At 38.6% G+C, this 16,237-nt stretch overlaps 1 protein-coding gene across 1 annotated transcript in view; it reads right to left on the bottom strand.

The window, feature by feature from the left end:
- The window catches only part of UST (uronyl 2-sulfotransferase), a 172,315-nt gene that overhangs the window by 102,271 nt on the left and 53,807 nt on the right, over positions 1–16,237 (bottom strand). The window contains exon 2 of the mRNA XM_080388252.1: positions 2,506–2,549. Within this exon, the coding sequence (XP_080244378.1) occupies positions 2,506–2,549 (44 nt within the window). The remainder of the gene's footprint in view (positions 1–2,505; positions 2,550–16,237) is intronic.

Genomic DNA, 16,237 nt, shown 5'->3' with positions numbered 1-16,237 from the left:
AAGTCACACCTGTCATTGCACTGAGCTACTCACCAAGCTTTCAGAAGTGAGGATGATTATAGAGGAAGCCCCAAAACTTTACTAAGTAGCTGATCACAACCAATCAGGTATCTAATCAGCTGGCCTTTTTACAGACAGCTGAGATGCAGCTGGATGAAGCTGTGAACACACCTCAAAATAAAGTATTTAGATAGGAAAAAGAAATTTTCATAATGTAAACAGGAAAGTGTCTGGGTTGGGTAAACCTGTCCAGCTGCTATTGCCCACTGGAGTATAGTTCCCATCCACAGCACCATTTAATGGTAACACAAAATTCCTGAAGTAAAAGGACCAAAATCTGAAGAAAGTTTTCAAGGTTAAAAACTCTTATCTAGATTACAGCCTTTTCCCTATTGGCACAGCTAGGCATTCCTAGCTAATGCCAACACAAGCATGAAAAATACAGGTCCAACACAAGCATTGCTTTAGTCTTCTGAGCTGAGTGTTCACTATGAAGACCTGACAAATATAATGCTTTACTCCATGCAAGCTGTTAATACTTCTGGGCAGGAGAAGCACAGAGTACCCAAAGGAAAAAAAAATCTTTTAAGAGCAGAAGAGGGTACTGAAGAAATTTTAGGTGTGAAACACTTGTTTAGCCTTAGATTTCCCCCTGTCCCACCACAGTTAGTAATGATGAACTTAGGTTGATTCTGCCACTTGTCTACATCAATTTGTTTTTGTAACTATGCATTCAGAAAAAGTGAGTAATTTGTGTTGAGGGGATGAAAATCAGACATACATCGTTCCTTTAAGTGAGTCGTCTGAACTTTAGGAGCATAACAAATATCCACGTCAAGTAAAAATTACAGGTCTTGTGCACACAGACTTTGCAGCAAAAAGGTGAGGAAACCCAGATTACTGTAGCTTGCTCTTACTGGTAACTAAGCTAAACTGAATTGCTTTCCACATTACCCTCCTTCTGCTGATCAAAAGCCAACTGTTTCAACACACTGATACACACGTGTGACAGAACATTTAAACGCGAGGACTGGTGGCTCAGGATGTGATTTCATGGTCAGTTTGAACAAAGATGAGCGAGGACCATCACACATAGTGGCTCTTCACCTCCACCCCATTTCTAACTACCCACTCCCACCTGCTGCACTAGCATTCACCATGGGACACATCAGTGAAACAATATGTCTGGAAACTAGATTAGAATACAGACCCGTTTTCAGGTAACTGCTCTAGCTCACCTATATCAGCCTGGTGGCAATCTTGCACTACTGAGGAAAAAGGGACCTTTTCATCAGCAGGCTCCACTTTTTGGCTAGAAGCGACCATGGAATCTTGGCCCTTTCTTAGGAATTTCTTGAAACAGGTAAAATTTCTACTTTAATAACAACAGGGCCTTCAAAAGTGTTCAGGCATCTAAGTTTCATTAAAACAATACTACTTGAAAAGTTTTTTATTAAAGAAAGCCATAGGCTATATTATATAAATTAGTCTATGACTAATTATTATTATATACATAATCACAATATCTCTGCCTCCCTTTCTGCTTTGGTGTTTTACAAGTAACAGTGAGAATTCTGCATGATTTGGAAAGGAAACTTTCAGAAAAGCTGCACCTTCAAGTGTTGCAACTGCACAGCACAGACTTCAAAACTGCAGTTAGTTCTACCCAAATACCTTAGTAAGATACTACACTGTACCTACAGAAATGAAGTGAGTCTGGAGAAATTAAGACAGTCACAAGAGAACTGTTGTCTTCCTCTTTTTTCTTTTCTTTTTTTTTTCTTTTTAAATGGCTACTATAAAGCAGCCTTCTTGTCTGGGAAGACAGACACAAGACAGTACCAAACTGTGTTTTAGAGAATAAACCAACACAGAGTAAAAAAAAACAACAAAAAAACCCCCCAAAAACCCCAACCCCAAAACAACAAACAGACCCTAAATGCCTGCTTCCACTTCTTCCTCTTGAAGAAACCATCACAATGCTGGTCCTCACTGAAAACATCATGAGGTACCATGATGATAGTGAGGGAAAGGTTGATGCTGCACAGTCACACATGATGAGAACAGTGTATCCCATCCCTATAAAAGGACTCATTACGCACATTCATTAAATAGATCTTATTGCTTTGCTTGAAAGCATTGCACCTGCAGCAGAGTCCATGTTCTAGGAACTGCTGCCAGCAAAAGGGCCATCTTCACTGGCCTTATTAGCTCCAAAGGCAGTGTCTTGCTTTTGCACGAATACACTGACAGACAAAACATCACTGAAATCCTGCCTCCCCTTGACTCAATGACAAAAATTCCATTAGTTTAATCACCCAGAGATTTAACCCAAGTTACTTAAAAATGCCTGAAAACACTGTGGGGAACAAGAGTTGGAAAGGCAAAGTGCTGTTGATGTAAACTCATCAGAGTTGCTTTGCACATAAGTAAACATACTATTAGTTAAAAATTTAAACCAAAAAAAAGCAAGAAGAAAGCAAACGCAAAATAACAGCAGCTCACCTTTTGAGGGGGTGGTCCATGGTCATCCAAGTAAGTGGAATTTCCTACAAAAAGAAGAAGGATGAAGATAAAACAAAAGTCATCCAATGCAACTTCAAAACTTGCCAATTCGTGGAACCAGTGTATCTCTATCCCACTGGTTCTGTGGTTTTAAATAATTCAAGGAAAACAAATATCCTCTGCTTTAATTTTTGATTAACAAGAGAAAAACAAAACTAATTTGTTTTGGCTACATTTGTGATAAAAGATTAGATGCACATTGTCACTTTAGCAAAAATCTAAATGGGCCAAGGCAGCTTTAATTAAGTAATCACAGCCTTCAATTATTTGCATGACAAAAACTGTTGGTTGCATCCTTGCACATTTTAAGCACAGTTAACCTTGAAAAGATTCCTTAAATAATAAAGTATCAAAGCCCTTAATTAGATTTTGGTCTGATGGAGTTGACAAGTATTCACATATCCCTCTTCTAAGATGGATTTTCCCCAACCTCCAAGCTACTTTTTTTGTTCCCAAACAGTATTGATTGAATGGGAGTTGTATTCTGATGTAATTACACCTGCTCTTTCAAGACGCTTCATTAATTCAGATGAAAAGGTTCAAAAAAGAAAAAAAAAAAAAAGCTTCTAAATCCTCCCTTCTTAGTTAGCTACAATAAAAAAGGCAACAATTTCAGACTTTTTTTTGCAATACAAACACACACATAAAATACACCCTCCCACATACACCCATAGGCTGTCTTCCCTGTAGCTGTCCTTCCTGAACCCTTCTTCTGAAGGATTAATCAGGAGCTTTCCCAACATGTCCCAGCAGAAGATGAAACCTTGCAGCAAGTCTGAAAGTTCCCCTCGGGCAACAGATGCCTCTCCTCTCAGTCATCCTCCTACCAAAGACAGCAAAGCCACCTCTGCTCTAATCTTACATCAGTACTGAGTACGAAAATCATTTTTACAAGTGCCTACTAGATATCCAAAAGTCACATGGAGAAAGACTGTAAAAAGCATGACCCACTCATGACCATCTCTGTTCCTGGGATGTTGCATGGGCAGCAGATACTGCCTCCAGGGCAACACAGGCTAGTGGGAATAAAACCATTTGGCACCAAAGAGCTCTTCTCTTGTCAACCTGGCCAAAAGGACACTGGGTCATGTTGTTTTTCGGAGTACCACAAACCCCATGGATTTCTGGATCCAGGAGGCAGTAAGGAGAATTTTGTGTGTGAGTGAGTGTGATAAATTTCCATGTACAATAAAAAGTCAGGATTTGTTTGCAGAAGTATTTTGCTTTCTGTTTTTTTCTCTGCTTTTCTAGCATAGGTTATGAAGCTATGGCAACTTGTGTCAAGTCTTCCAACTCATCTAAAGTTAAGTTCCAATACCTCAAATTCATTCTTTTACAGATGTACCCACCCTGATCTTGCAATTTTGCACAACTACAAAAGCCTGAACGGTAACTTTTCGATGGTCATCTGAAATCATCGGTCACCTTCTAAACCATGCCAGAAGCTCATCTTTCTATACATTTGACACAAATACCCATCCTCTGAACAACCCAGTTGATTAATTTAATGCCATGGATAATACAGCTGATTCTCCATATTCAGGATAATTTCTATTTATCCATTCCTCTGATACAATTCTAATTGCCAGGGAAGTAATTCAGTTCCTAGACTGCTAACAGAGTTATATATGGCTTTCCAATAAAGTAGCTACGCCATACAGAGTGAGATGGACTTAAAAACAAGCATTTCAGGAAATCCCAGAGTTACACCTGGGAGGGGAGCAAGGAAAGCTCTGTTAGTGCCTCTCCTTTCACACTCATTTGGGATTTAACTTTCCTGTAGGATCAGGCTGTTGCTACACAGTTCATAGCAACTTACTGCTCTTTGTAATCACGCAAGCTGAAAGACCAACACTGTCGTTGATAAAAATAGCTCTTATGGTCTTCTCATTGTGTCAGGAAAATTGTTTCATTTTGTTCCATGCTTTAGCATGCTTAAGTGATGTTTGCTAAAAAAGCATTTTTGTTGTCTAACAAGTTAACACATCAGAAATGCCATAAACATTATATAAAAACTACTGGGTTTTATATAATAAATATTATATAAATAAATAAATAATAAATATAATAAAAACTGGAATAATAAAACTTTGAATTTTATAATTGGTATTAAGAAGGATACGTTAATAGTCATGTATTTTTTCTCATCTCCGCAAAACATAGGCAGTTTATGCTTACCTAAATAAAAAGGAATATAAACTACACATATACTAGTTATATATTTAGCAATCACCTATCACAAACCGTTTTGCTGTAGAGGATTTGAATTACCACATTCTCTTGAGAAATGATCATTAGTCATAGTTTAGAGTACCTTATAAAGCAGTGTCAAAAGTGTCTGAGTTGTATTACAGAAACCTTTTTGAGATTTTCTTTAAAATTAAGAAGCCAATAAATTTTTTAATTATTAACATCAAAATATTCCTGGCTTTGAAAATGCATCCTCTAGGTTTTATTTCTGTTCTCAAAATGTTAGTTTTTTACAGCACAGTCTAGTTACTACTGTACCCACTTGAAAGACAATAGTGCAATTTTAGCCTGTTTTATAAAGGTCTTCACAGCAGTTACTTGCTCAAATCCAGAAGCAACTAGGAGGGATACAAACTAATTGCTAGACAGACAAAAGTGATCAAGGAAATTAAGAGTAGCGACCTGAAACCTAGTCAGAATAACTTACAAACCAACAGCAGAGGAAGGAAAGCTGCAGACATTCCCCATCCCCTTACACTGCCCCACATGCCATGTGCTGAGCTAGCTCTCTTCTCCTGCCAGATCGCCTCCTACTTCTGCTCCTCAGGCATATGAACCAGAGTCGATGTCGGCATCCACAGCATGCCACATCAATCCAATAGTCTGAATACTTCTGGGTTCAAGTTTAAAACGAGTATTTTTTTTTCAAGAATAAAAGTGAAACCTTCTATTGTATGATTCGTACCATACCCTAAGTAAAAGGCACTAAAATAACTCAACAAATCCAGCTGCGATGGAGTAGAGTGGGCAGCTCTGGGGTATACCAGCCAGTTCCTTAATCTCATGAAGCCCTGCACATGCTCTCACTGATCATCATATCATAGAATCGGGCTTTCATTGTGCTTGCAAAACAGGGGCCACACTACAGGAGCCTTAATGCATTCAGAAGTATCCTGAAAAATGCGCACTTTAGGTCAGAATATTTCTGCAGAAAACATGCAGGGAAGATGATGACTTTCTAACACAATAAGAGCCATGAGAAACTTATTAAGCATGACTCCCAAATTGGGTATTTACAAATTTTATGAACTTAAGACAGGGTGCCTCTTTCACACATAAGGCCACTTTCCAGAGAACACATATCCAACTAGGCTGGTTTAAAAACAAAAGAAAAATCCAGCATTATAAATATTGCAACAACAGAGAAATACCAAGGTAAAGCCAATCTATGAACTATTGTCCCCTAACAGGCGACAAAGTAGTACAAAAAGAAGAGTTGCACAGTAAAAATCAGGGGCTTAGGAGCAAATACCACAAACACTGAAACCACTGTTTATAAGCTCAAGTGTTTACTGTAACTGCATCAACACAACAAGCTTATCTAAGATGGAGAACATTACTAAACAGCTTTTATATGCTCTAGCACAGACAACATGTGTTTGACATCATTAAGTGCCACAAGGAAGAGTCTTTCTTTGGTGGATATGATAAAGCTATAGATTAGGTCTTCTCCCCTCATTAAAAATCTAGCCCACTGCCCCAGAGCAACCTATGTCATTAAATTATTTTTAATTTTTAAAAATTATTATTCTTAAAATATTATTAAATAAATTCTCTGAAGTAATTTTTAAAAACTTTACTAAAGACATTGTTGTCGCCTGACAAGACGCTTCCAGATATTATTTTCTTCCTAGAGAGAAGTATTTATTCTTTAAGCATGAAATTTTCTCCCTTGTAGTATATTCTGCCTTACAGTAAGGCCATGAAAGTGTAAGGCATTAGAAACAAGTCAAACAGAATAATCAAGTCTCAAAACAACAGTATTATGCATTCCACAAACACCCTCAACAGCGCACTTGAGCTGACCGAACAGTTTCCTCCAGCCTCTGTTGGAAAAAAAAGAAAAAGAAAATAATTCAGCTTTATTACAGAAAATGGTGAATATGTGGAAGCAGTCCAAATTTGTCCATAATTTATTGTCTTTGAGGTTAAATGAATCAGCTGTATGCAAAATCTTTGGGGAAACCTTGTGGATATGTTCCTTTTTTCTTGGAATCACTGAAGTGTGGGGGTTTTGCTTGAAGCCAGCCAAGCTTACACAGAGAAAGATGGTCAGTCACCAGGATTAACGACAAATATTACTGTGTCCGGTTTCAGAACCACAGAAAACAAGAATAACTGCCATCCTGGAAAATGCCTTTCCAAAAAAATGACCAGTGAGTACGGGAAGAGGTGGTAAATGGGCTTGCGTATAAACTGAAGATCCTTTGATAGCAACAAAAACAGGATCACTCCATTTAAACAATTCAGGTATCACGTGGAAAGAACTGAGTAGACATGAAGGGAGGAAGTCAACATGGAAAATGTGGAGTTTTGACTATTTTCCTGGAGCAGGGTTTTCCCTTGGTGGGAATCACAAGCAGCAGTTTAAGGGAGCTGAGATCTAGCTACTGCCAAATTTAATGTGTCTTGTGAAAATCCTGCTTTGTTCTCTTCATTTGGTCACAGTCTCAAACTTCCAGGCGCCGATACAACCTCTACTGGCACACCATCCCGTAGATCATCTGACATCTAAAGGAAATCAACAGTTTTAATAGTTGTCTGATGAGTCTTCTGGTCTGGAAGTCAGGGCTTTGAAGAATGACTCCCGCACCAAGCACCCCTAATCATTAAGAACTGTGCTTTCAAATGAACAAAAGTGCCAGTGAGTCACCAGAAGAGGATCAGTTTTGCTCAGCTTCCAGACAAGAAATTATTTAAGCAAGAAACCAGAAAGCCATCTACAATAAAAATCAGTTCATAGCTTCCCAGTGCCAGTTATTTTGTTCTATGCAATCTCCTCGCTCTCTTCTTTCCACCATGAAAAATTTCCCACTACAGAAAACACCGTGGAGGCTCCACCACTAGAACCTTTAACTCAAATAAGATGCCCACAGCTGGTAGCACATACCAAGGCCGGACAGGACTGTCAGAACCAATAGATTGGGGGTGGTTTCTGCAGTTTATTCTCAGCCTCCTGCATTTTATAGGTGTCTCTCTTCCTATTTTTTTTTTCACCTTTATGGTTTTTTCCTCCCAGCGGAGGAGTGGACATCCTTAGACATTTCACAGATTTTTGCACATCTGAAATAATATGTTCTTAGTCATCATGTCATGGAGCCCTTTGTGGTCCAAAGACAGGAAGGGGGCTAGGAACTACAATGTGAAAACCAGCAGCTTAGCAGAATGATGTTGCCCAGCTCAAACCCAACCTAAAAGAAAACCCCTGCTACTGCTCAGGTCAGCATGGCCACACCAGCTTTAACAGAGGGAACTTTTTCAGACGTGTGCAGAGAAGATTAAACATAGCAAAACACAGCAAAACCCCACTAACCAGTCTGTACTGGAATAAAAAGTGATTTACTGCAATTTCTTCCCTCATATGTAAAAGGCTCTGTACCTACAACTGGTTTCCTCTGTGCAAAACTAACATCCTGTCAAAATTTTAATTTGACCATGAAAAAAACATGAAGCAAGCATTGTTTTTTAAAAAAATATTCCAAAATGGATTTTTCTGCTTCCTTTCTTGCCTTTCAAAACATTTTGGTTATTCCTCATTGTTTAAATCATAAATACCAAAAACCCCAACACCAAACCTGTACATTAAATTCACTCTACATCACTGCACGCAATGAAGCAAAGAAACTGGAACATGACAAAAATACCTATTTGGCTTTATTACCCACTGAACTGAACCCTGGAAACTTCAGGAAGATACAACTCAGATTTGTTTATCTACCAGTTTCATACTTCTAACACAATTAGGAGAAAAACTGGCACACAAGTACAGTTTTTGAAAACTTACTGGCAATCCTGCATATGTAATACATATAAAAGTAGTACTGAAATACAGATACGGAGGATTTGTATAACAGTAGGTTCTAAACCAGTACAGAATACACGTTACAGAAAGATTCTAAATGAAGAAAAATACTTCTATGAAAACAAATATTTAAGAATACTGACTTTCTGTATACTTATCAGTTTGTCCAAATCTATTAGTGTTCATATATTTATACACTTGCATTTTAATACACTGAAGACTAGAGTGTTAACTTGTTCCATAAACCACTTTCTTAGGAGAAACGTCCACATTATTGGTTACACTCAAGCATACTGAAATTTATCATTGTAATTCATAAACAAAAAGTTAAAAACTTTCAGTGGTTTAGTCCAAATAAAAAAAAAAAAAAAAAAAATCAAGGTTCTGATATGACCCACCTCTCCAAATTATGTGATCTACAGCAAGCAATAAAATGAAAATATTGCAGACATTGGGTTTATTGGCGACACTCCTGGTGCTTTCTGCTTTTGCTTCTACCCTCTAATGACAGAGTTTCCAGCCTATAACTCTACAAGTAAGAGATGAAAGATCCATTTTAGTGAATGTTCAGAAACTTTGGTTAGATGAAATAGAATCTGAACATTTGATAATGAAAACTTGGCTAAAACCACTCCCAAATAAGGAGAAAAATCTTCCTTTTTACAAACTCACAAAGAGATACCTAGATGGTCTGACATCAGAAAGTTCATAATCTTCCTACTACAAGCACCCACATTGTGTGTTTGTCCTATACACATACATATCAAGCAGTTGAATATTTTGCTCTGTGACTCTTGCTCCATGCTGGGAGACTTTTCCTAACCCCTGATTACCAGACACCTGCATCTTATCCTTGCTTCGGAAGTCTTCCAAGACCAGCTGACACCAATTTTTTTCTTGTACTGGCCTTTAGCACCCAGAAGTCTTCACTGCCTAGTATATACTGGCCCCAGTCCAACCTACCTACAAACAGCAGCCTTATCCTCTGCATCGCTAGTTCTCAGCCCCCTTCCACTCCTCTGAGATCCTTCCTCCTTGCCCTTGTCAGCTCTTTGCAGGTTCAGCCATCCTTGCTGCTCCTGACAGCGGCACATCGCCTGCCCAGTTACCCCGGCGAGACGCTGCTTGCTGCCCTCCTGGTTTCAGCACGTGCGGCAGAGCGGTGCGGGCAGGACAGGGAAGGTGCGGGTTAGGCATGGCTATCCTTCTGCAAAGACAGGAGATTCCAGAAGGCAAAGCTACTCCAAAATCAGAGATCCTCTGCAAATTGTGTGGTTAAGCCTTATTTCAACACACCTTACACAGAAAAGTAACAAGCATTTCAAATGTACAGACAGGTGTTTCATTTTATCGTTTGTTTTTTGTTTTTTTTTGGTCAATAAACTGCTTTATTACTACTGGGGGTGGGGGGAGGGTCAGGAAGTGAATCAAGTAATAAAACCAGCCCCAACAGGTATTTTCCTGCACTCAAAGGAAAAGCAGATATGCAGTTCTCTAACAAGACAGCACAGAAAATACCCGATGACCCTCCCCCTTCCTCCCTACAAAAAGTGCTATTAAGCCAAACTATTTTGTTTTTTCACTATGAGCACACAGACTGCAATCTACCTCTGCAGCCAGGTAACTCTTTACTAAATGCACTTCAAAGCCCCATTAAGCTGTTATTCACCTTCACTCAACTTTTCAGCTGGTTCTCAAATTCTGCTTTCTGGTATCACATAGCAAGTGGACACTGATTAAATACGGGGTCTTCTTCCCTCACCAAAGATTTTTGTTACTAATTTTTGTCACAAAGGTGCCAGATATTTTGTAATGACTTGTATTCTTTTTTTAATTTCCTTAGCAAGATTTACCTTAACAAAAATGCAGTCAGTTCTATAAATACACACTACTATGTTTCTTGGTGCCTTCTGGGGTATTCCTGGGAAATATTCTCCCAAAATGTGTGATCAAGCAATACTTAAACCTAGGCAACTACAAACTAAGCTGTTCAAAATTTAAGGGGCAATTTGGGAAGAGCTCACAGTTTGACAGATAAACTGCCACTCACTGAAACCATAAAGACTGGTCTCCTACTTGATTTCCTAACTGGTTAACATAAAAAGAATAGTGGAAACTGTCAAATTACTATGGCTGAACACAAAAAGGATCAGAGAGTACTCAGAAAGTAGATAACAAAACCCAACACTCTTAAACTGGAAACAGAAAAATGTTGCAGTACGTCAGGGGTATGAGGACTGGCCACTACTGCAGATCTCAAGGGCAGATTAGGCAGGCATCTGCCAAGAACAACCCAGGTGTTGCCATGCTGCTTTAGAACCAACAGGCAAATTAAACTAGCTCCTATTCCAGACCTATTTCTTTTTAATGATTTTTTTTTTTTTTTTAGTCAAGTAAACTTCCCCTGGGTGTTCTGAGTCCTGTCACTCAATAGTCTCATTCATGACTTGAAAAAATGCATTAAAGAGCACTAGTATTAAAATTGGTAACAATACCAAACAAAGGGATTTGACATCTGCTGAAACTCCAGGGCAAACAGAGAAAGATACTTACAAGTTAAAGAAATAGTCTGAAAACACAAGATGCAATTCAGTAAAAAAAGGCATAAAATTTTTAACTCCGATACAGGCGACATCATCAGAAGAGCAGAACTGAAACAAAGGGGAAATTGCAGGAAAAGAGCATAGGGAGAGATGATGGGAGGTGAATACCACTTCTTGCCTTTGGACCTCTTTGAGCGCTCTGTGAAAACTTTTCGGGAAGATCTTTCTACTCCAGCTGAACGTTCAGCGAGAGTTTCACTAGCTTGGCAAGAAGTCTGTTTTAAATGACTGTCACATGAAGACACTTCAGAAGGCTTAGGGTTACTGTTTCCCCCTTTTCCTCCTGAGTGATAGATAGGTGCGAGAATATTTGCAGGCCATTTACCTTCATCAGAGAAAACTTTTTTACCTCTATCCTACAGAACACAAGGCACATAGGAAGAAACGCTGTGGGACAAAAGATGGCAGCAGGGCCATGACACTTCCCCTTTCAACGCACATGCTTTCCACTGCACCTCCCTCTGCAGTCCTGTGCTTCGCATGTGTAATTCCATAGACAAACCTTCTCTCCACAAAGCTCTCCCCACCAAAGTGATGGTCATTTAAAGGTGAGGCTGAGGGCTGGACAGAGGACATAGTGCTGAAGCTTCCATGAAGACCCTGCCGCGTGTGAGGTCCCTTAGGCTCACTTTGCTCTACCATTCAGGCTGCAAACTGCAGGGAATCTGTGTCTGACCAGACACCTTCTCAGATGATACCAGTCTCATGAGTTTCCCATTACATCAATACCAGACATCAGCTCTGTCTTTTGCATGACAGTTTTCCAGAGACAAGGATTTTATTATTTAAACTTAACCCAACTTGCAAGCTTTATTCTTGTCCACTGCTTTCATGTAGATATTTTCAGATACACCTCTCTTTTTTCCTCCTGCACAGGAAATCTTGGAAAACAGCAAGTCAGCGAGCACATTTTGGAAAACATCCAGCTGGCAAGTCACCAGTTATTCAAGGAAGACTTTTATTACTACTATTAGTATTATTAAGTACTACGCTGCAAATGCTATCCAGAATGTGTTGTTTGTTGGGCGTTTGGTTTGAAGTTCCTGTCCCTGGAGGCACATTTCCCAGAAGCTGCCTAGGTCTGTGGTCTGACCTCAGAGGCAACCTTTTGAGTGGAGAAGAAACGCACACGCTTCACAGACAATTGGTCACATACAGTGCTAAAGAATTAGTCATATTTTTATCATGATAAAGCCAAATGAGTTTTGCTTGCACATGTTTTTCACAGCATCTGTCAAGTCATACAGTTGCTATGATTTTGTCACACTTCTTTACAGAGGCTGCTGCATTTAGGATAATGGACTCCCATATGAGGTAGCCTGCAGGACTGAGCTGTATGTCTGTATGGTTTTCCACTTTCTTCACAGTTCACATTATCTTCCCATCTGATTTCAAAAAATACGTCTGATAATAATAAAAGAGCCTTTTTACAAGTCTGTCTCCTTTTCCTCCTACCTTTTCTTTTTGGTGTGCCATGACAAAATCATGTAAAAATCTTCTCTATACTTACATACATCTTGAAAAGCAAGAGCATGCCATCTAAGAAGTGGCTATCCTTCTATTGCTTTCTTCTCTGAAGATAAAGTTAAAAAAAATAATTACAAATTGTTTAACCATTACTAGCTTCTAATCCTCAAAAGGCTTAACAGGCAGAAAACTGGAAGCAGCATTTCTTGCCAAGGTCTGTTAGAAGCCTGTAACTGCAGAACAGAATATGTAAGTAGGTCAGATAAGGAACATACTGTACCTAAATGAGCTATTTCTTCTTTATGACACATTAGCATAAAGTTTTATTAATCTCTATTACAAAAAATACTAAAGTTTCAGATGGCTTTCTAGACTTCAATATGATTTAATAGAAATATTTTCCCTTACTATAAATAATTTGGCCAAACTGCTCAATTTTCACACTATCCAGCTACTGGCTCCTGTTCATGAAGACAATTTAACTTCTATCCCCGTCTCACAGATGCATCTGAGTGATGGAAATATTTCTCAGTGCAAAGGTTTTGTATTTTAGGAACTCCTATATAGAAATTGCATATTTAAAGACAGGAGGCAAGGTTTAGCAACCATAGAGCATTGGTCTGGGCTTAAACCTGCCTTTCCGTTTCAGCACCCTCTTGTCTCCTGCAACTGTAAAAGGATGGGATTAACCCCATTCCTGTCCTTCTACCCACTTGCAATACATATCCTCTACCTCAGATTTCAGCTTTTACTGAAAAATAAGTAATTTTAGTACACTGAATGGATAACAGAACTCAATACTTCTGAAAGAATTTTCTTCTTCTGCAATGCACTGCAAGTGGCCAGCACAAGCATCGTGATTTCTAGAAAGACTACTTTCCCTGCCTTCTGCCTCTTTTCTCATGACCTTAAACAAGATTCGTACCCATTTTTGTACAAGTGCTTGATTTCTTGATTGATTCATAAACATTCTGTAGGAAGCCCTATGAAAAAATAATTGAATGTATTTTTATAAAAACTTTTGTTCTTCGAAATCTAATGCTGTCTTTTTTAATGAAGCTCAAGACCCACAACGAATACACAAGGCTTACAGGTTTGAGAGGCACACATCCAGCAGTAAATACAAATATGTACTGAGGGGTTTTCCCAGATTGTAAACAGAAAAGATCTGGTCAACAATTGTCAAGCATTCAGTATGCTTTCAATTTTCAGAAGTCCGAGTGAAAACATTTGAAAGACAGCAGACATTTGAAGAGTTTTCAGACTTATTTATTAATTCTGCCAGCCTTAAGCTTTCCAATGACTAAGACAGCATCGCAAAAGATGTCAGCAATAACGAGTTCTGCATTAATACTCTTATGTCAAAAAGGTAACGACACTGTATGCAGTGCCATACAAGCACACAAGCCATCCAAAATTTCATCAACCTCAGCAGAAGTCTTCAAATTGGCATTATTTCTCTCATGCTCTCCACCTGCCCCAGAAAGATTTACACATTCTATATATACTACTAACTTAACTGGTGAGGAGTTCAACTCAATGAAAGTACTAAGAAGGTCTGAAATGCATTTTGACTCACTTATTTAGGACTGCTCTTGGGTGCTTTGACCGTGCTTATGAACTCTGAGATGCAAACATTCACTACTGGTAACAATTACCTAGGCATGCTCTTTCTTTTTATATCATTTTCCTGTGTTTTATTTAGCTTGGCGAACCACATCAGGATGTCACCACTAAGATGTGGTAGTTCAATAGATCTCTAATTGCCACTCACCAGCCCTCCTGTAGACCATGCTTCTTACAAGAGACATCTTAAAATATATCAAAAACATCCGTGCCACGTAGACTATTGCAATATAGTAGCCATTATCTAAATTCAGCTTCTCAGTGTACACATGCATTAAGAGAATTCTATCTACACATAAATACACAGTTATAGCCAATAAAAATTGTTCAAAAAAGTTAAAACAAAGGTATTTGTATCAGCGTATACTATGGGACAGTATAACTTAAATGTGTCATTGCATTACATTACTAGGTTTGTTTTCAGACATGCCTGTCAGTCTTTTTTTGTAGGAGTAATAATGCTTTTTTTTAATGCCAGAGCTTTATGGCAATACTTCTAAACTTTTGCTGAAAGGTGAGAATAGGCTTTTTGTTCTACTCATACAGCAGGCAGAGTGGTGCAATTCTAAACATTTCACAGGGTCATTTCAGCGACAGTATTTCATTTCTACAAGTTTCCATTGAGCTTGGCTGAGATACAGAGTAAAGAAATTACAGCATACTGAAAATTAACAATCAGATACATGAAAAAATGCAATTCTTCATTCTTTATTCTGTATTAGATTCTATGTTTCTCAGAAAGATGACAATTGGTCACCAATAACGATAGGGAGATTTACCTAGAGAAATCTAATCAAGAGAACTATCTATTGTTTTACATAAAAGAAAGCCTGAGGACCCTCTAGAGCTAAATCAGCCTACTGTTTAATGTTATCTAACTGCCAACAACAGCACTTGTTAACAAGATTTTACGAGAAGTTCATCATTAACTGCTAAACATGGGTTCTTCTCATTTTCTTCTACCCAAGAAAGCAAGAACAAAAAACCCCACCATCTTATACAAATGTAAGACGTAAGTACCATCTTCTTCCCTATTATGAAGTTTATAGAGTTCTGGGGTTTTTTGGTATTAGAAGCTTAAATACTAACTAACTTACAATTATTGCTCAGTTTACTCTTACGCACTGTATGTCTCCTTAAGTAAAAACATTCTTAACAAGATCATCCGGATCTCACTCATTCATTTTCTTATGGCTTTGTCTTTCTTCCCATGGGATTTCTGTCCCTTTACAACAGAGGTTCTCTAAGTACAGTAATTCTGAAGTTAAATTATTGAGTTCCCCAACCAGCAACATACTGCAAAACTCACTTCTCCTAAGTGAGCCCCATTAAGCATGACTGGCAGTCTTTACCCAGGAGATGTATAATGGACATGTGTTCACACAACCACCACGGAAACAAAACCAAATCCCATTCCCCATATTGAAGCATTTGCTGCTCATGGGTTTTGGTTTTGCGTTGGTTTATTTATTTTTTTTAAAAAAGTTTATATTTTGAAGCCGCCTAACAGACTGGATAACTTGCATCTTGAAAGAGGCCATTTTCAGAGGTAAGCTCAGATTTTTCTGAAGCCAGGTACCTAAAAATTAAGAAGCCTAGTGTCTCCAAACACAGAAACAATGGTCTGCAGTGTAAAAATCATCAGGACAGACAGACAACTACGTGGATGGTGCCTGCATCACTGACGACAGTTACAGAGAATTTAACACTTCTGTGAATTGTCTTGACCTCTGATCCAAAGATAAAGGGTACTGTCTGATGAATATTGAATTCTTCCTCCAATGAGCTCCTGAAGGAAAGGGATTCTATTTCAAACACCCCCAAAAATCAGTATAACGCCAACACCAAATTTGTCCCAATCTGAATGCAGCCTTCACACTTTAAAGAAGTGCATGCGACTGAACCACACTGCCACAGCAGCAGA

Source organism: Falco punctatus (genome assembly GCF_963210335.1).
Source record: "Falco punctatus genome assembly, chromosome: 5".
NCBI lineage: Eukaryota > Metazoa > Chordata > Aves > Falconiformes > Falconidae > Falco > Falco punctatus.
The sequence above is the reverse complement of the archived record's forward strand: the minus strand, read 5'-3'. Positions and strand labels throughout refer to the sequence as shown.